Genomic DNA, 19,283 nt, shown 5'->3' on the forward strand with positions numbered 1-19,283 from the left:
TCTTCCATAAAATGCCAATTATTTATTGTCGTTTGTGATGGGGAAAGTTTCAAGTCCCAAAGACAGCCCACCAAGTATCACCTTGTTGTGTCACAGCGTGCGTTTGTCCCTAATAATAATAATAATAATACAAAACAACGTGGTATATTCAAAGATACCCTGTATTAAATAACTTCAATGTTTGAAACACCACCAAAACTTCAGTTCAAGCACACAAAAAATATTTAATTTGTTTACGAAATGTGCAAACAAATGAACACGTAAAAACCTGGATTTTCACAAAGGTAGCCTGCATAATACACAGTGTTGATAGCCGGAGGCACAAACAAATCTATAAAGACTTCATAAATGACCCCCCCCCCCTCTTTTTCCATCAAACAAACATTTATAGGTCATATTTTTACTTGAAGGAACACTTCAATGGTCGGCTAATGAATACTTTGGAATTTTTACAGCTTTGTTAAAAATATACCAGCTCCAACTTCAGCGCTGACTGTAACAGGTTATATAAAGAGTCATGGTGATAATGCTACGGCATTTGAATACGTCTTTCATGTGTCACCGCCAGAAAAAAAAGTAGCACCCGAGCCTGCAGAAACGGCCTTTCATTGCTTGTTTTGTTTCTAAATCCTGTACAGAAGGCAACACGTGGTAAGGAATGTCAATCATTCACTGTGCGACAACCAACAGTAAATCTCAGCAAAGGACAAATATAGTGGAGCACATCTAGTATCACAGTTACTGTACATCATCAATAATGTATCAATAAAATACCTTCACCAATAACATTCATGTTCAGCATTTGTTTTATGCAATATTAACATAACATGAGTAACTGCTGCCAATTCTGATTCAATCTGTGAATACATGCCGTGTACATGTAAATACAATAATAACCAGTGTATATGTGTACATGGTCCTGATTTATCCAAACGGTGAGTGCTGTGTGTCTCAGATATCTGGAAACGAAGGGCAACGCATGCATCTGAGAGTAAATGTTTGAGAACTACATTGTGTAGCTTGGAATATGACTGCTCTCTGTCAACAGCTGTTATTTTAAAGAATGTGAAAGAATAATTTGACTATAATCAAAACTAATAAAATGGGAATGACAAACCATAACCCCCTTTGTCTTTTAACTTCTTAGAACTGAAAGTATAGTGTCCTTTAGAATTAAAGTAGCATGTATTTCACCAAAACATAAAATATGAAAGCTATACCAATACAAGAAGAACTCACTGGCTATACATTTCCACACAATCTTCTGCCTTTTCTCGTATTCTCCTCACTATCTCCATCTTTAATAATATCAGAATAGTTACCTTTAATACACATCTTGTCCCCTTTCCCGCCCTCTTAAACATGACAACAGCGTTTGACCCTTCAGCTGTCTGTAGAACCACTGCCCTTATTCTTATTGCGACTGAGAGGGAAAGTGGACTTGCTCTGTGGTTGGGTCATTTTGCTGGCCAGGTAGACAAAGGGTTCGATCAGAGAGTGCCGCTCCACCACCGACACCTCCCACAGACGCACCTTCTCATTCTTTGCCCAATTCTGTGCCATGTTGGAGTCCACTCGCCTCTCATCCTGCTTGTCCTGCTTGTTACCCAGCACAACAATGGTGACCTGTGGATCAGGATGATCTGGTTAGTCAGAGTATTCACTAAGTCGGTTCACATCACATCACTACATTTGATACGGTATTAACAATGGCAACAACTACGGAAGGTTGTCTGTTGGGACGAAGAGAATCAGGAGGACATGACATTGAAATGAATCATATCTCATTCCAATAATTATAATTGAAATGGTAGGAAACTATGGAACTTATCATTCCCAAGCATATACATGGGTTCAGTCCCCACCTCTTTCTTGTCTCTGTGGCGGTCAATATCCTTCTTGAGGGCCTCCATCCTCTTAAATGACTCTTTACTGTCAACGCTGTAGACGAGAACAAAGCCATCTGCGAACGTGTAGTAGTGTCGAGGGAACTCCATCCCATCGCGGAGTCCTCGTGTGTCATAGAAGCGAACCTGCTCTCGTGTACCACGGTCCGTTTCTATGGAGCCGATGTAGATATCCTCCAGGGTTTCCATGGGTTCTGAACCTAACAAACAAAGGTGAGTATATTTGGTGATTTAAAGAAAAACATCTATATTCATATCATTCATAGCATATTCTATGGAGCTAAAGAAGATAACGTTATAACTTACCTGCAACATGATTGGCATACAGTAGTTGTTCCAACACGGCCGTTTTACCGACGGCAGCCTGGCCGCACACAACCACCTTACAACTTTTCCCCATGACTCTCAGGTCAGTTAACGAGGATCTGTTTTTCGGGGAGAAGATGCACAGATGGGAAACTGTAATACATCCTTTGCTTCATGTTGTGTTACAATGTAATAACATTAGCATTAGCATAGCGTTGTGTGCAGCAGCATTTCCCAAATTGATTATGGTATAAATAAGTAAGCGAATAAAAATGTCATTATACAAAATGTCACCTTTCGTTAGTCGTGCTGATATATTACCGAAACTAGCGATAGCGTTTTCAGGTTATGCTTAAATTTGTCTATGAAATCTATGAAATTACTAAATAGCTTAGCATTAGCTCGGGACCGAGTCACGATAACGCATAGAAAATGACTGATTACATTTGAAACTCACTAACCTGAGTAACCGTGTTGTCTTCGAAATGTAGTTAACTTTGATATTAGTTAGTTGCCAACGACTAGCTAGCTAGTAACCGCTAATCGCTACGGGGAAGTCAACAGCTATTCCTGTAACGTTAACGGTCTTCTTCCTGTTTACAAAGTACGTCACGACTGCATTTAAATTGCCCCGCCCCCTCCCCGGTTGACGGCAAAATGGCGTCGCAGGACTGTGATGCTCTGAACATGGACCCTGACATGGAACTGCTCAGTGACGAAGAATTAGAAAGGTAAAACAAACGGAAGGCGATGTTGTCATTGCCAGACGAACAACGGTGGCGATGCATCGAAGTGAAACGTGCGACCTAAAGTCCCTCGTATGCTCATTTTCTTCGTACTTCTCATTATGAAGGCTAACCAGCGCGACACCGCTGTGTAGCTAAATTCTGCCCCGGGAAGCTTGATAGTTCTCCTCTTCGTGGATTCCCGGGGTTACACTCAGGGGCTGTAATGTCTTCAAACCGGCAGTTACCCACCAAATAATACAGCTCTGACATTATTACGTCGATCCTGATAAGATGCCATCTAGAGAACTAACTAGTTATGCAGGAACCTTCCACCGGCCGTGCGCTCGTGGGCTAAAACCTGACAGACTTCCAAAAAAAGTAACGGCCGGGGGCCCACGTCGTGGTGTCATATGTCCCTGCCTCAGCGAGATGGCGACTTGTTTGACTTGTGGCAGGCACCTCTATGTTTAGCAGGACTACCCGTCACATTCCGGGACATCTGGGTCTCTTCACACGCGCCCATGAAGGTGATGCTTGCACGTAACGGTCTTAAACAGTTTAAAGGTGCATTGTGCGCGATCAGGCCAAGTTCTCCTCACCAATAGGGGGCAGCATTTCACCTTTTACTACCTGGGGCCTTTTCGAAAAGCGGGTTCGACAAAAAGCCCTTTTAGAGATTTGTGTTTGACTTGATCCCGAGTTGCTATGACCTCATGCACAATGATGAACTCGCGCTCAAGAGATCTCGAAGGCCGTAGTTACTCTTCGGCGACTGCGTGACCCAGTGCATCACAACGCCTTGCTCTCCCCTGCTCTGGGTGCGCATTTGGCTCTGAGATTTTGCAGAAAACTCCCTTTTTGTTTAATTGTAATACTTACTAGTCCCACGTTGTGCGTGAAGGTTTATTCTAAAAACATATATTGTGTGATTGACAATAATAAACCGCATTCACCTGAGTCTTTGATACCTGCCTTGTTTTTCTGTCTGTCTGCCTACTTGAACACAGGGAAGCAGAGGGCTTCAAAGAGCAGGGCAATGCCTTTTACATCAACAAGGATTATGCAGAAGCCTTCAATTATTACTCCAAGGCCATAGGTAATTAACACGGAGTCATTTTCAGTCAGTCCTCTTTGTTAGTTGAACGGATTCTGTTGATTACCTGTTTGGACAACAAATAAATGTCTGAATTCTGTCTGTCCTTGATAGGATGTCAATAACTTGTTTGTTATACAGACATGTGTCCGAAGAATGCGAGTTACTATGGAAACCGGGCAGCCACGCTAATGATGTTGTATCGGTACAGAGAGGCTTTAGAAGATTCCCAGCAAGCAGTACGCCTAGATAACGACTTCATGAAGGTAGATTGTGGCAAGCAAACCCGTTTGTGGATTTACTTATCGGAACATGTCAAAGGGACAATCCATTCTTATTATTGTGTAACATTGTTGTGTATTCTATATATTGTCCAGTCTTTTTGTTTCGCTGTACACATTTTCCACTCGGCCTACTTGCACTAATGCTTTGCTAAATTACTTTTAATATTTATTTTCCAAAATGCTGTGGACAAAGCCTGGAGAAGGGGAATACTGTGTGTGTGCGTTTTGATTTAGCGATAAAAGCCATTTTCCTCATATTAGAGTTCTATACATTTTGGTTTTGGAAGGACGCAATCTCTTCAGCAAGTATACTCTGAGTCCTTCACCCACAGGGACATCTGCGAGAGGGCAAATGTCACCTGTCTCTTGGCAACGCTATGGCTGCAAGCCGCTGTTTCCAGAGGGTTCTGGAGCTGGAGCCTGACAACAGCCAGGCCCAGCAGGAGGTGAGTTGGCCTCGGCCTTATAGAGCGTAGCGATGGGACAACTTGGAAATGGTTATTCACTATCAACTCTGGTTGAGTTTTAATACTGTAGTGGATTAACAAGGGCAGGGGTCCCCAAGAGACCGGTTTCATATTGGACAATATTTTCCTTTCAGCTAAAGAATGCCGAATCAATCCTGGAATATGAGAAAATGGCAGAGATTGGCTTCGAGAAGAGAGACTTCCGGATGGTAAGCTACACCGAATTTTATTTTACTCTTGACAGCTGTGTGGCCTGTCGTCTGCAACAGACACGTAAAAGCAACGCAGAGCTCAGGCGTGCCGTGGTTGTCTCCAGGTTGTCTTCTGCATGGACCGCGCCTTGGAGGCCGCCGCGGCCTGTCACAGGTTCAAGATCCTGAAGGCCGAGTGCTTGGCCCTGCTGGGGCGCTACGCAGAGGCTCAGTCCGTAGCCAGGTAAAACCGCCTGTTTGGAAATACTTGGTGACTCACTTGTTTCACTGTAATACAGAAGTATGACACCAGTGGTCTGAACAAACAGGTTTGAAACATTGTCCTTTCCACTGCCCGTCACAAATGTGCAAATATTTGAAAAATTTGAACCATATTCTATTTGAAAAATGCCATATTTTTTAAATTATTTTTTGTCCTTCTTAAATGTATTTTTTCCTTTTTAATATTGATATTTATCGTTTTGTTTCGGTGTAGTGATATTCTGCGGATAGATTCTACCAATGCAGACGCACTGTACGTGCGTGGTCTTTGTCTGTATTATGAGGACTGCATCGAGAAGGCCGTCCAGTTCTTTGTCCAGGCCCTGCGCATGGCTCCGGACCACGACAAGGCTCGGCTCGCATGCAGAGTGAGTCATTCACGAGACACTTAGAAATTAAATTTTACAACAAACTATTTGGGGAATTCCTATTGATACAACAATTACATTACTTTTATTCTCATTGGGAGCCTTCCTTCATTTTACGTTCGATGTAACACTCATGGTCCTCCGTGTGTTGTCTTTCTAGGATGCCAAAGCACTAAAAGCCAAGAAGGAGGAAGGGAACACGGCGTTCAAGGAGGGAAACTATGACGCAGCCTATGAGCTGTACTCTGAAGCACTAACAATAGACCCCAACAACATCAAGACTAACGCCAAACTGTACTGTAACAGGGCCACTGTGGGATCTAAGGTGAGGACACCAACGTCTGACAACTGTAAAGTGAATCTTAGGGTCTTTTTTTTTGCTGTTTGCTGAAAGCCACCGAGGGCTAATGTGTTGCTCAGTGAGTATTCAAGCGACGACACTTCTATGAATTAAATTGGGAAGTTAGATCAGTAGATATTACAGACTGAATACAATAAAAGGGAAGCAAAAAAGGGACTTTGGCTTGTCAGATGAAGACTAGAACACAAACAAACGCACAACTTCTGAATTCATCTTGATATTGCTAGACTAACTTCTATAAGCACACAAGGCGTTGCCCACGCATAATACACAAACTCCTTCTGTTATTCATAGAGAAACGTGTCATTCTGTCCCTCTGTCAGTATTATACGTGTTGGCGTTGTTGCCATATTGACATTTAGGCCACGACTTTTCTCTTTAGTCTCCACCTCACATGGTGACCGTTATGCATTTGTCTTTGCAAGCTGAAGAGACTAGAACAGGCTATTGAAGACTGCACGAAGGCCATTAAACTGGATGAGACCTACGTCAAGGCCTACTTAAGGAGAGCACAGTGGTGGGTCTCCCTCCATTTCCAACTTGATTGTTGATAGAGACGCTGCGTTCCGTTCTAGTTGGGTGTCAAGCGCGTTCAAAAGCCGACTTGTTCGTACTGTGCTGCAGCTACATGGACACGGAGCAGTACGAGGAGGCGGTGCGAGACTACGAGAAGGTTTACCAGACGGAAAAGACAAAAGGTGAGAATCGGACAGGCTGAACTGACACGGCTGTCAACACGGATTTGTCCTCCTTATTATGATTTGCTTTTTTTATATTTCTTTAGAACACAAGCATCTTCTGAAACACGCCCAGCTTGAGTTGAAGAAAAGCAAGCGGAAAGATTACTACAAAGTTCTTGGGGTGAATAAGAACGCCACCGAAGACGAGATCAAGAAAGGGTACCGCAAACGGGCCCTTTTACATCACCCAGGTGCTTCATCCAAAGCGAATGCTCCTCCCCACATTCGGTCGTTGCGGTCGTCCCTGTGCCGGGATTTATCTCCCCGTTTGCCTCCTGTCAGATCGTCACAGTGGAGCTAGTCCTGAGCTGCAGAAGGAAGAGGAGAAGAAGTTTAAGGAGGTGGGCGAAGCCTTCAGCGTGCTTTCAGACCCAAAGAAGAAGTCGCGCTATGACAGCGGTCAGGACCTAGAGGACGATGGCATGAACGTGGGAGGTCAGCACCTGGGCGGGGGTCAGGGAGGGGGGAGCTAATGAATGTCTTTCAGAAAAGTTCTCTGTGTTGATGTCGATTCTCACCTGCTTTTTGTCTCTAGCAGATTTCGATGCCAACAACATTTTCAAGGCATTCTTTGGGAGCCCGGGAGGCTTTAGTTTCGAAGGTGATTCTAACTCCTATATATTTTTTTTCGAAATTTTAAAATAATCCAGTTACTGACTCGTTTTGCATTTTGTTTCAGCATCTGGACCGGGGAATTTCTTCTTCCAGTTTGGTTAACTGGAGGATTGGAGGTCCACCTAAACAGTTACTACATCAGGACTTCAACAATGTCACACCCGCCGACCCACCATCCATATTTAATGACTGAATGCAAGTCCAAACCCTATCAAATTATGTTTTAAAGCCCTAAGCGAGGACTCCACGATGGCACAGACTGAGTTGAAATAGTATTACTGGTTTTAGATTTGGTTTCCGGCCTTTCAGAATGAAACAAACTAACAAGTCAGTTATGTGCTGCAACAGAGGTCCATATATTATCTGGATTTTTGCGATGCCAGAGATTGCGCAGTTATTGTATCCAAGCTTTTAGGAGTCCGTGCAGGAAGGGACATCCGGGGGAAACTCTTGAAATGCAACTGAGGTTCTCTGAGATTCTCTGCATGAAAGCTAATAACTTGCTTAAAGATCCCTGAGCAAGTGGCATCTACCCCATTTGAAGAATATGTGCGACAGACCGTTGGCCACTACAAGTTCACAATGAAAACTGCCTCCTTGTCATAAGGCAACAGGAGCACTTGAGCATTTTTTTTTTATTGTATCATTTCACAGCTTGAAGCTGGAGCCGAGACCTTCATTTACACTACAGCTGAAGCCCATTAGGAAGATGCCAGCGGAGGCAGCTGTGCCAGCATTGTAGCCAGCAAAGCCCCCCCCTCCCTTTTTAGGTTTTGTTTAATGTTGCCATTCACAGAGTGCTCCATTGTACATTTTACTGGAATGTCAAGTGTTTATTTGTAATGGTATTTTTTCCTTTTTTTTTTTTTTTTTTTTTTTTTACAACGTGTATTTATTGTAAATTTGCTGTCTGATTGATCGAGAACCGTCTGTGTAAGATGACGATGCCTTTCTGTTGTTTGGGAGAGACGTTGATGATTAGCATCCTTGGAGCTTGTTCTGCATGAAACACTGCGCAGAAATGGATAATCATTTGTGTGTTCTTTGACTGTAATGCAAGCGGTCTAGTTTGAGTCGACAGATGCGCAAAAGAACAGATTACATGGTTTGCTGGTGTCCAAGTTACAGGGTGGTGGAAACGAGTCTGTGTTCGGTTCACTTCCGGATGAGTTTGTTGTTCTCTTGGTGGACGTCACGAAGAAAAGAAAAGCGCCTCCATCTTTGCCCTTATTATTTTTGCTCTTATGGTGAATCTCTCTCCTTGAAAAGTACCAGCCGTGTCAATAAATAGGTCTCCTCTGGGTTTCCCCTAAATTGTGTTTGATTGTTGTGTTTTTTTGTTATGAAAAGGATTTATTTTAAGTCTGTCCCATACCTGGGCTGCTGCAATGTTCCATTCCACTGTGCTTGAATTTACATTTTAGTCAAAACGGAAACGGGTCTGTCCTTACTAATCGTTTTTCGATTATGTTTTAAACAAATACATTCACCTTTTCCTGTGCTGCATTAACCCCGGAAGTGGAGAGCCGCGTTGCATGCCGGTCCGCCGGAGGGCGGCGCTGTTTCCCGCTCTTGGTTTGTTGTTGTGGTTGCTAGGACACCATTTGACCGCAGACGTCTACTAACGGTAGATGCCAAAGTTATTGTACGCTATTGAAAACGTTATAACACAAATGTCGGACACGGAGGAAAAGCCCAAAGACCAACAGCCGAAGGGCGTGTTCTCCAATTTGATGGCCGAGGGTGATTGGCTGTACAGCAAGGCGGAGTACAAGAAGGCTATAAGCAGCTACGCGTCGGTACGGTAACGTCAGCCACCGATGGCTGCGGAGCGGTGGAGGATATTATTTTATCCCAGGGTGTCAAGTGACTTCAGGACCGGCTTTATTGGTCCACTCATCATCTGACTTTTCCTATTCAAATAGACAGTGGACGTTTTGAGATAACATCATACTGTAGTTCAGCGTTCGCACGGGCCATCGGGACAGTGTTTTCATAGAGCTTTCATAAATGCCACACGGCCTTTAATAAAGCAATAAGGGACGAGAGGCTGTACTTATGTTCCAGTAAACAGTTCAGGGGTGTTGTTAGGCCCGATTATTGCGTTTATAATACGGTTTCATCTACCTGTACTATAATGACTGATACAGTTTTGTTCTGTTTGTGTTGTTTTAATGACTGATGGCCATGTGGACACACAGGCGGTTCTGTTGCTTTGTAAATCACGTGGGTCTGACTTGCTCCTGGTCTTGGTTCAGGCCCTGGCTATCAAGCCTGAAGACAAGACTTGCTATGTTGGCCGATCCAGATGTTACCTGATGATCGGGCAACCTCAAAACGCTTTAAAGGATGCAGAGGCTTCACTCAAAGAGGACAAGTTCTTTTTCAAGGTAATTTACAAGTTACAGACAGGTAAATGCTTACTATCTTTGGTCATGTTTTCTTTCATTCAGTAAATACTAACATCCAACCGGGCACCTAATTGAAATTTAAGAGAATTTATGAGCACAAAAACAATTATTTTATTGTGATTTTTTTTAGGGATTGTACCAGAAGGCCGAGGCCTTGTTCTGCATGGGGGAATTTGAATTTGCGCTGGTGTTTTACCACCGAGGAAAAAAGTTACGTCCACAAATGCAAGAGTTCAGACTTGGTATTCAGAAGGCACAAGAGGCTATAGAAAACTCTGTTGGCAGTAAGTCATTATTCTCATTTAAACTAAATTATAGTCACAAATTTGAAAACCCTAAAAACCTAACATTATCAGTTGCTCTCTGGCGTCTTCTAGGCCCTTCAGTAAAACTGAAGATTGAGGGAGACTTGACATTTCTCCAAAAAGATCAGGAGGTGAGTCTATATTTAACAAAATACTGAAATACTAAAAAATAAATTAGGTAGAGTTGGGATTAAAGCTGTACTAACAACGATGGCACACATACAAACATCAACCTTGGACAATGAATGACTTTTCTGCACTATAAATGTATCTGTGTGTAAAGTTCAACACTGGCCTCCCTTCTGGTACATAATAGTATGTTTCTCTATGACTGGTGGTTAAAGAACACACAGCCGATTGCTGCAATTCAGAATCTGACAAAGCAGAAAAAAAAGACAACCCAAAAGATCCCTAAGAGTGAGAAGACAACCAAGCAGCTGTTGGGAGAGTTTTACACGGACAAGAAATATCTAGAAAACCTGCTTAAAGATGAAGGTACTCCTTTTTTTTACCTGGTGATTTTGCTTGCATCATTGCATCTGGCAGACATAGTACGGTGTAGCTTCAAATGTTAACTATAAACTACCGGTTAGACTGACATTTTAAATGGTTACACGATGCAGATTTGGTTAAAGGGAAGACGAAAGGAGGGGAGCGACTGCAGGACGTCATTCACGGGTACCTCTCATACATCGACTCTTGCACCGAGTTCCGCACCCAGGAGAAAGCCACCGGTGCACAGGAGAAGGAGCGCAAGGAAAGTCAGGACAGCAAGCGCCGTAAGGACGCACCCTTGGAGCCTGCGCCGCTTCTGCTGGAGAGCCTGGACAATATTGACGCAGGTAAGGCCAGGCAGGCTGGACACGGAATTACAGGATCGACAAAACTACAAAATGCTCACTGCCCGTTTGTCGTCGTAGCGTTGACATGTGGAAATACAGAAGGTGGTCTCAAGAAGGCGCAGGAACTTATGAAGACTGTGCAGGGCTGGTCAGAGAAAGAGGTGCCTAATAAGAAAGAGGTTTTGGCCAACCTGCACAGCTGTATTGGGAATGCCTTGATGGACCTGGGAGACATGGACAAAGCCATACAGCATCATCAAAAAGACCTGGAGTTGGCTAAAGAGTGGTGAGAATTTGAAGAAATGACACTAGTGGTGTTTGTGTTTTACAACAATGGATCAAATGTTCCGTTGTTTTTCTTATCAACAGCGAACTCCCAGATGCAATGTGCAGGGCTCTGGAGAACATCGGGCGGGTTTATGCTCAATTCGGACGGTTCACACAGGCCATTGAGTTGTAAGTACATACTGGAAAAAAAGATTCACTCGAATCATTTATGATATTTCTGTCCTTCGCAAAATACCCTTTTGATGTCCGTCTCCATATTCACACCTTTCCTCTCTTTTACATGGAGGTGTGATTTTTGTAGATTGGTTTATCGATATTTAACTTGTTTTCTCTGAATGCTTTCAAACCAGCTGGGAGAAGGTGATTCCTTTGACCCACGGTGGTCTGGAGCAGACCTGGTTGTTTCATGAGATTGGCTGGTGTCACCTCAAGCTCGATCGTCACCAAGACGCCAGAGACTATGGCGTGCGTTCAGTTGCTGCAGCCAATGAAATTGCCGATGAAAAGTGGCAGATGAATGCCAATGTTTTGGTAGCACAATCAGAATGTAATTACTCATCTTTCTCATATTCACAACATCAGTTACTGGGACATTAACTTTTATCATTTAGACTCACAGTGCTGTTGTTATTGTACAAAATACAGACCTGATCTCTGTTCTATTCCCTTCCGGTACATGTTAGTGAAACTAGGAAACTTTGAATCCAGCGTCTCCCACTTTGAGACAGCCTTGACCCAGGCCAAACTGCAAGATGACAGCTCTGCCATGAACGCCATTCAGAAGGTCCCCACACTGTGATCATATGCTTCTCTTCACCATAGTTTCAGTTCTAGTTAAAACTATGTGTTATCGCTGACATTCACCTTTTTGGTTGCAGGCCCTTGATGAGGCAAAGCAACACTTCCCGCAATGAGGATGTCATCAGTGAAGATTTATGGTGCTTCAAAGTGCCTCAAAATGAAAGACGAACAAAAAAGGGATCAATAAAAGTGTTTTCCCAAACTGATGTGAGTGTCTGCATACATTCAAATCTCAAAATATAAACAGCTCATTAGGAATCACAAATATCAGGTCTCAGATTTTAGTCCAAAACTATAATAAGAATAAATTGGACTGTAATAGTCTATTGTTCTGCACTGTTCTACCTCTGACTTTATTATAAAACTGAAACATCTATTAATTAGAAAATGCTTCACTTTATATACAAAATTGAGAGGAATTGAAACCAGGAAGTCCTTTTACCTTTTGATAACTTAAATAAACAGCTATTCTCGCTTCAGGGAACTTCCCGTTGACATATCTATTTTACATATGTCACCAGGCTCACATTCATTCACAGGTCATTTACATACAAAGGATTGCTTCCTGCAGGGTTTAAACAGCGTCTGGTTTGTGTGAGGCACAAACAGACTGTGGATGTACAAATAATGCACATTGCTTTTTCACCAGAATGTCGAGCTGGAGGCAGAGTGGTTCTTATCAAGCAAGCTGTCTTGGAGACTGAGCGTTGAGTTGCTGGTCTGAGTGAGACAGGGTGGACCCCAAGTAGTTGGATGATGGAGTGACCTGGGGAGCCCACTGTGTGGTGTTACCCAACTTGAGGGGAGGGGCTAAGATTCCAGCCGTCTGCATATGGATGTGACCTTCCTATGTTTAATTAGGAATATAAAAACAAAACACAGTGGAAGTTTTTTCACCAGCTTGAGGAAACATTCACTGGTGTCTCACTCTTCGTCTGTAAGGCCTCATTTACAGAATCTAAAATCTATTGATTTATATATATGTAGACCAAAAAACTGAATTATTACATGACATGAAAAAGGTTAAAAAGTTTATTGTGTTTAGACAGATTAAGTTTTGAGCACACTGAAAAAAAGCAGTGGCCAGGTTTTATAACATTTTATAACTTCAAAAATGCATATGTCAATACCCAAATAAAATGCTAAATAAAAACACGTAACTGATCCATCTTGAGAAATTGCGTTTTGTCATCTTCTCCAGGATGCGGGGCTCTTCCGGTCACGGGAGGGAAGGAGGAGGGGGGGCGTGTCCACGGCCCCGCCCAGTTCCGCGCGTCCGCCTACATTTCCGTTTGTTAGCGCTTCTTGAAGAGCGCAGCGGGTGCACGTCTGCGCCGAGCTTCGCCTTGTCATTGTACCCAGAGAGGAGCGCGTGGTCAGCGGCTCTCCCGACGGCTCCACTGCAGCAGCGTAACCGGTAAGCCGGCGTCCGGGCGGACAAAAGCGCCGCCACGTCTCCTCCCTTATTCAGTTGGTTCCCTATTATTGTTGTTGTTTGTTTTTGTTTGTACTTAAAGCCAGAGGAAGTTGCTGCAACAGCAGTACGTGGCGCTGCAGCTGGTGCTGGTGTAGCCTAATTAACCGAGTGCCAGGCTGAACGTGTTTTTGTCTGTGTGGCACGCCGCTCCCCGCCCCGCCACATCGAGTAATGATGTTAACCGAAAATGGGCCATGGCTTTCAATTCCTGTTTTCTAAAAGCATTTCTGTCCATTTTTAAACACAGACGCTCCAAAAAAAATCCCATTTGTTAGTTAAATTAACGCGATGAAATTAGTCTGAAGTTGCAATAAACAAAAAAAACGCGATGACCGTCTCCCCACTGCGCCATTTGCTGCCAGTACGTTTTTCTTTTAACGTTAAAATCGAGAGCGGCCGTTTTCAAAAACGCCTCAAACGGGTTAATATTTCCCCAGCTGGATCCGTTCAGTTTCGTTTACTGACTTCTTTCCCGAGCAGGGAGAAGGTCCCCGTGTGCGGAGTTTGAGTCTTTGTTGTTGTGGGCGCTTCCCCTCGTGTCTCATGACACATCTGGTGGAAGCCTTCGGTCTCACATCTTTAAACAATGAGCCGCCACATGGCGGAGGTCGCACAAGTCCCAGTGGCCATCGCGCCTTTTCACGACGCGCGGCGTTATTAATTAACCCATTTTTATTGGGCGACGGTCTTTAAATATAATACCTTGTCAGTTTATACCGCAGTGTTTTTTTTGTTCTTGACAAATGCAAATTAAAATTCGCTGTAAACACCAGAAGGGGGGGGCTCCTCCACTCGTAATAAAACACCCCGACTGGACATTAATGGACTCTGTAACTAAAGGCTGTTGCCTAATAGCTGATATCTGATCTCCACATCCACCATTTGTAACTTTTAAAACGGATCCACCCTCAAAAAACTTTTCTCAGACTTAAATAATGGAGGTTGAGTAATTTCCCGTTTCAGACTCTGATAGCAGTCGGAAGTGAGGGTATTTAAGCACATCTGCATCTATCTGGTTAAAGAACCTATTCAGACTGTAATTCATTAATTCTACAAAAAATCGGAGTAAAAGTTACCAGTGTTTTTTCTTTCAATAATCATTTATCTAAATGGAAAACTTCTTTCTTCCATTTGTGTATTTTAAGGTACAAGGTGTGTAGAATCAGACTTTAAGCCAGACATGGACCCTGAAATCAGCGCAGAGGTTTTAGATTCACCGGCGACTCCACACCAAGAGGAGACCGCAATGGAGAGCGAGATTGCGTCAAAGGTGGAGACCTCAGAGGAATCCTCAGAGCCTGAGAAGCTTCCAGCTGCTGCCGACGAGACTGAGCAGCTGGCAGTGAATGGTCACGATACAGAAGGCCCAAACTTTAAAGGAACCGAAGAGTTGATTGTTCCGCTGTCTGCGGGGTTAAACCAAATGGGGTTGGAGGACAACTCGCATGGAGAAAAGTCCGACATGGAGTCGGCGCACGTTGCGCTGGAACCACCAGTTCCAGATGAGTCATCCGAAAAGATCCCCGACTCAGCCGCAGCAACAGACAAAGCCCCAGAAACCGTGCAGCCGCTGCCAGAGAACAACCCGGAACCGTCGCCCGTGGGATTGGCAGAATCCGTTCCACGAGCTGAAACTCAGGAGCCAGCCTCACCCGAACCAACCGCGCTGCCAGTAGACTCTCAACCCTCCAGCCAAGAGGGGACGGGGTCCGAACAAGTGGGGACTGAGAAAGAAAGGCAGACTACAGCGGTTCCCGAGGCAGGAGACGCTTCCAAAGAAAAGGCTGCAGAAAAAGAGGTCGCCGCTGAGCCGATGGTGGAAGAAGAGAAACCAGCAGAGACGGCAGTTTTGGCGACTGAGGTTTCCTCTGTTAAGCCAAAAGAGACCGTGGCGTTGAAGGGGGAGGCACCCGCTGAATGCATGGAACCGGCCAAAGAAGAGAAGCCTGAAACCCCGATGGAAGCCAAAGCCGCAGAAGGCGTTCCACCTGAGACGATCGCTGCCGAGCTTAAAAATGAAGAGGACGCAGTCCCTGTACCTGACTCCCTGGCCTTCGCCCTCCTGGATCGAGAGCAGACCAAAAACGCCCTGCGGACGTCCCGCACCCTCGTCGTCCTCCGAGGCCTCCCGGGAAGCGGCAAAAGCTTCTTGGCGCGCGCCATAGCCGACGCCTACGAAGGCCACTGCTCTGTCTTCTGCGCCGACGACCACGGCGTGAAGCCGGAGACTCCAGACTCCTCCGTGGAAGGATACCGGGCTCTGGATGAGGCTCTGCTGGCCTGCTGCAGTGCTGGGGCGGCTTCGTCCGCGCTGATGGTGGTGGACGACACTAACCACACCCAGGAGCGACTGGCCCGCCTGGGGGACATCGCCATGCAGCACCACCTAGTCGTGGTGTTTCTGGAGCCGCGCACCAACTGGCGCAGAGATCCAGCACAGCTGACCAAGAAGACCAGGCGTGGAATGGAGGTGGCCCAACTAGAAGCCATGAGGGGTTCAATTGAGGAAATGTCAATTCCTCTCTACTATGGCTGGTTCCTTCTCTCCTCCATCCAGGACAAGGTTAGATGCACGTCAATGGACTTCCTGAAAACGCTGGACACCTTGGAGGCCTTCAAGAAGCACTTGATTGACTGTGAGTGTGTTTTATAGATTAATTCAGTTAATGTGACCGGTTTAGACAAACTTAAGATGGTGTGTATTTTAAATCTTAGGAACTACTAATGTAGCTGATCTTCTTCTGTTCAATAGTCACTGGTAAAGCTGAGAAGGAAGTGGACTTGGAGCAATACTTTGAAGCTAAAGGAACCCTCCATTGCACTACAAAGTTCTGTAACTATGGAAAAGTAGAGGGTGCCAAGGAGTATGCACAGAATAAAGTAAGACTTACAATTTGTTTGCCTAAACCTTTTTTTGCAGTAAACATTTATAAAAAATATAATTTACAGCCATCTTCCTGCATTACACCTTATTGTATTCAAGGCATTGTGTGAACATTAGAAAGGGGAACATCCTAACAAAGTAATATTTCTCTGTTTTAAAAGTCCGTCTTGTGATTCATTATTAATTCTGCAGGCTGTCGGGGATTTCTACGGTTCTGCCTTCGAGCTGTCCCTCAGTGCCCTCTTTGTGACGCCTCGCACTGTTGGTGCCAGAGTGTCCCTTTCCGAGGAGCAGCTTTTGCTGTGGCCAGCTGATGCCGAGAAGGAGGCCGGGCCCGCCTCCCTGCCCCCGGGTAGCCGCGCCCACGTTACTCTCGGCTGTGCCGAGGGAGTTGAGCCGGTTCAAACGGGCCTGGATCTGCTGGAGATCCTGGCCATGCAGCAGGGAGGCCAGCAGGGGGAGCTCATCGAGGAGATGGAGCTCGGCTCGCTGACCTACTACGGCGAGGGGAGGTGGCTGCTGAGCCTCAGAGAGCCCATCGGTGCCCTGGCATGCTTCTCCAGCTTCTACGGGCCCAGGGAGCTCGAGGTCCTCAAAAAGGAACCAGAGAAGAAAAAGAAGCCAAAGTGCACCATACTGTAAATGGCAAATGCTGGGGAGTGTGTCCGGGATCAATAGTGAAATTAGGACTTGGGCTTACTCTGTGCAAGGTTTGTGTGTGTGTGTGTGTGTGTGTGTGTGTGTGTGTGTGCGTGCAGTGTTTAGGGTTGTTTATAGCCAGCCTAAACTCACAAGCGGTGTGCCTTTTTTTTTTTTGTGTTCCTGTTTTGCACCACAACCCAAGATGCCTTCAATCCAGTTGGGCTAGTTGACAACATTATTCAGTATCTTGTATGACCTGTCGGTGGCAGTATCTAGCTGTCTGCTGGAGTGTTAGCTGCAGTTTTAGAAGGTAGTATAGCCTCCTTCCAGAGCTAGTTATCTAAAACTTCTAAATGTAGATTACCTCCTTTACACATGTTAGTGTCTGTCAATAGCCAAATGTGAAAAACTAGGTACTTTCATTGCATGCATCACAAGTAAAAAGAAAAAAAGCTGTCTGTCACATATTCATGACATTTGCATTTTAAGCATTGCATTTTCCAGCAATGACTATAGTAACACATGTCTGCCCTGCTTAAAGTACCTTTACAGCTTCAACTGAATTTGTTTGCTGTCCTTTTTGGCTTACTTGTAAGTGGGAAAACTAGCTGTCATTTCTGTGTAACCGTCTCTGCTGCCTAGTTAAATAGCATATGGGCTAAAGTTATCCAAGTGTATTAGAATGAATGTCATTCATAGAGGTGCTTCCTTATAAAGTCCTTGCACTTTGCATAGTTTGAAATGGAGAACGCTGATTTGTTGCAGCAGCTTGCACTTAATACTTATCCAATGCTGTGAACCCAAATTCATGTTTTGCAACCCTTTTCTACTGCGCAAGACTGCACCATCGATCCCTTTTATTGTCTTTGAACAGCACTTCATGTATTGCAGTTTAAATTTGTATCTCCTGTGACTAATTTTTGAAGGGAAATTCCTACTTTGTGTAGCTCTTATGAATCACTATTTTTGCACTTGTTTTGTACACTTAATAAAAGAACATGCTTTGCTCCGACAATACAATTTTGCAGTGTGTTCAATATTGCTGATGCAGTTTGGTGTCCAGCATGCTGATGCCTCAGTTTAGCTACATCCATCTCTGCACGCAGTTGTAGTTTCCTGCATCAGCAGATGGACATCAGTGGGGAGATGTTGTATACACCTAACCTCTATTAGCTTCCACTGCCTTGTGTAAGAGTTTGAACTAATGAAATACTGTTTAAAAAAACACAGGATTTCCCAATTTCTCTGATCTCCTGTCAGTTTGCATTTGTGAAAGAGTCTGGCAAAATGCCTGGCAAAACTATAAATTCATGCACTGCTAAGAAGCTCAGGTTATCAATCGCAATCTACAATTCTAATTTATAATTCATAAAATACTATTTTTATCATGGCTGAAACACACACCGTAATGAAACTCGTTTAATACTAAATTCCATAATTAGTTTATACAAGTGCCAATGGGCTGTATTCTGCGGTTTCACCATTAAAGTATGTTTAAAGATGCAACACGCTTGTGTAATCCACTGCATCCTTTGTACTCCAGGGTGACTGGAGTTTGTTTCGATCAAGGACAAGTTAAAGATCATGAACTGATTTCTATTTATAATGTTCACTCCAAAGTTCGGGATGCGCGGTGTCAGACCTCATCAGCGAGTTGTGAACCAGACCACGTGGTTCCCTCATTGGTAGCTGTGTTGATAAAGAACAATGTCAACCAATCACAATGAGCCGTTTTTTACTCCATGAGTGGTGTGTGGGTGAGAGAGAGCTTAAGCTAATGACGCCTTCAGGTACTCCCTGGAATCTGTTTCAGAAGTTTTTCTAAAATATGATTCGAAAAATGACGGTGTGACAAATATTTAGAATCTGTGTTTAAGTGAACACTACTACTGCCTAATGTGCATTTCCTGGAGGAGGAAATGCACATTAGGCACGTATTGTTTACGTTTGATGTTGCAATGAGTATCAGCTATAAGCAAACAATAGTTTAATTAATTCACGTATTTAATTATGTTATTGTATTCCAGAATCTCAGATGAAAAAAATCTTACTTGTTGATACATATTCTTAGCAAACTAATATTTAAATCGGATTTCTATATTGATATAAAATATCATATTTTCATTCTGTGTTTTGCAGTGGTGAAATGTAATCAAGCTTGTTCACGTAACGGAAGTAATGTACTTTGTTACTTTGTTACACATTTGAGGTATTTGTCTTAGCTTTTTTAGGATTATCATTTTTCATCGCCTTCCTGTCCAATGAGCAGAATACCATATATTTTTCTTACA

At 44.0% G+C, this 19,283-nt stretch overlaps 4 protein-coding genes across 7 annotated transcripts; 3 read left to right on the forward strand and 1 right to left on the reverse strand.

The window, feature by feature from the left end:
- Positions 1–204: 204 nt before the first annotated feature.
- Positions 205–2,817, reverse strand: nkiras2 (NFKB inhibitor interacting Ras-like 2). The gene is made up of 4 exons (XM_040191991.2): positions 2,675–2,817; positions 2,214–2,332; positions 1,866–2,107; positions 205–1,626 (listed from the first exon to the last, which is right to left on the reverse strand). Exons 2-4 carry the CDS (start codon positions 2,305–2,307, stop codon positions 1,384–1,386), a joined length of 579 nt encoding a protein of 192 aa, XP_040047925.1. The 5' UTR covers positions 2,308–2,332; positions 2,675–2,817; the 3' UTR covers positions 205–1,383.
- Positions 2,813–8,661, forward strand: dnajc7 (DnaJ (Hsp40) homolog, subfamily C, member 7). 4 transcript variants are annotated; one of them, XM_078083560.1, is made up of 14 exons: positions 2,813–2,944; positions 3,949–4,037; positions 4,149–4,300; positions 4,651–4,764; positions 4,920–4,994; positions 5,102–5,220; positions 5,473–5,626; positions 5,787–5,951; positions 6,413–6,504; positions 6,612–6,685; positions 6,772–6,918; positions 7,010–7,162; positions 7,266–7,328; positions 7,407–8,661. In XM_078083560.1, the coding sequence occupies exons 3-14, from the start codon at positions 4,178–4,180 to the stop codon at positions 7,442–7,444; spliced, it is 1,317 nt and encodes a 438-aa protein (XP_077939686.1). In that variant the 5' UTR covers positions 2,813–2,944; positions 3,949–4,037; positions 4,149–4,177; the 3' UTR covers positions 7,445–8,661. The 4 variants fall into 4 exon arrangements, with proteins under 4 accessions (XP_077939686.1, XP_040047922.1, XP_040047923.1 ...); XM_040191988.2 differs by having other exon boundaries at positions 2,819–2,944; positions 4,176–4,300; positions 7,263–7,328; XM_040191989.2 differs by having other exon boundaries at positions 2,819–2,944; positions 4,176–4,300.
- Positions 8,662–8,869: 208 nt separating this feature from the next.
- Positions 8,870–12,191, forward strand: odad4 (outer dynein arm docking complex subunit 4). The gene is made up of 11 exons (XM_040191987.2): positions 8,870–9,141; positions 9,601–9,732; positions 9,884–10,037; positions 10,131–10,189; positions 10,403–10,553; positions 10,682–10,900; positions 10,979–11,186; positions 11,270–11,356; positions 11,539–11,735; positions 11,872–11,972; positions 12,067–12,191. The coding sequence occupies exons 1-11, from the start codon at positions 8,974–8,976 to the stop codon at positions 12,100–12,102; spliced, it is 1,512 nt and encodes a 503-aa protein (XP_040047921.2). The 5' UTR covers positions 8,870–8,973; the 3' UTR covers positions 12,103–12,191.
- A 737-nt stretch (positions 12,192–12,928) lies between these two features.
- cnp (2'',3''-cyclic nucleotide 3'' phosphodiesterase) lies at positions 12,929–18,007 on the forward strand. The gene is made up of 4 exons (XM_040191992.2): positions 12,929–13,406; positions 14,612–16,102; positions 16,219–16,346; positions 16,543–18,007. The coding sequence occupies exons 2-4, from the start codon at positions 14,647–14,649 to the stop codon at positions 16,990–16,992; spliced, it is 2,034 nt and encodes a 677-aa protein (XP_040047926.2). The 5' UTR covers positions 12,929–13,406; positions 14,612–14,646; the 3' UTR covers positions 16,993–18,007.
- The last annotated feature ends 1,276 nt before the right edge of the window (positions 18,008–19,283 follow it).

The sequence above is a fragment of the Gasterosteus aculeatus genome, chromosome 11 (genome assembly GCF_964276395.1).
Source record: "Gasterosteus aculeatus chromosome 11, fGasAcu3.hap1.1, whole genome shotgun sequence".
Lineage (NCBI taxonomy): Eukaryota > Metazoa > Chordata > Actinopteri > Perciformes > Gasterosteidae > Gasterosteus > Gasterosteus aculeatus.

Coding starts and splice junctions, on each gene's coding strand:
- nkiras2 (XM_040191991.2), bottom strand. CDS start 2,307: ATGGGGAAAAGTTGTAAGGTGGTTGTGTGCGGCCAGGCTGCCGTCGGT. Junction 2,108..2,213: donor GTATGCCAATCATGTTGCAG/GTAAGTTATAAC, acceptor TTTGTTTGTTAG/GTTCAGAACCCATGGAAACC. Junction 1,627..1,865: donor GCCACAGAGACAAGAAAGAG/GTGGGGACTGAA, acceptor CCTGATCCACAG/GTCACCATTGTTGTGCTGGG.
- dnajc7 (XM_040191988.2), top strand. CDS start 2,871: ATGGCGTCGCAGGACTGTGATGCTCTGAACATGGACCCTGACATGGAA. Junction 4,765..4,919: donor ACAGCCAGGCCCAGCAGGAG/GTGAGTTGGCCT, acceptor TTTTCCTTTCAG/CTAAAGAATGCCGAATCAAT. Junction 5,952..6,412: donor GGGCCACTGTGGGATCTAAG/GTGAGGACACCA, acceptor TGTCTTTGCAAG/CTGAAGAGACTAGAACAGGC.
- cnp (XM_040191992.2), top strand. CDS start 14,647: ATGGACCCTGAAATCAGCGCAGAGGTTTTAGATTCACCGGCGACTCCA. Junction 16,103..16,218: donor CAAGAAGCACTTGATTGACT/GTGAGTGTGTTT, acceptor TCTGTTCAATAG/TCACTGGTAAAGCTGAGAAG. Junction 16,347..16,542: donor AGGAGTATGCACAGAATAAA/GTAAGACTTACA, acceptor TTAATTCTGCAG/GCTGTCGGGGATTTCTACGG.
- odad4 (XM_040191987.2), top strand. CDS start 8,974: ATGCCAAAGTTATTGTACGCTATTGAAAACGTTATAACACAAATGTCG. Junction 10,554..10,681: donor AAACCTGCTTAAAGATGAAG/GTACTCCTTTTT, acceptor TACACGATGCAG/ATTTGGTTAAAGGGAAGACG. Junction 11,973..12,066: donor CCATGAACGCCATTCAGAAG/GTCCCCACACTG, acceptor TTTTGGTTGCAG/GCCCTTGATGAGGCAAAGCA.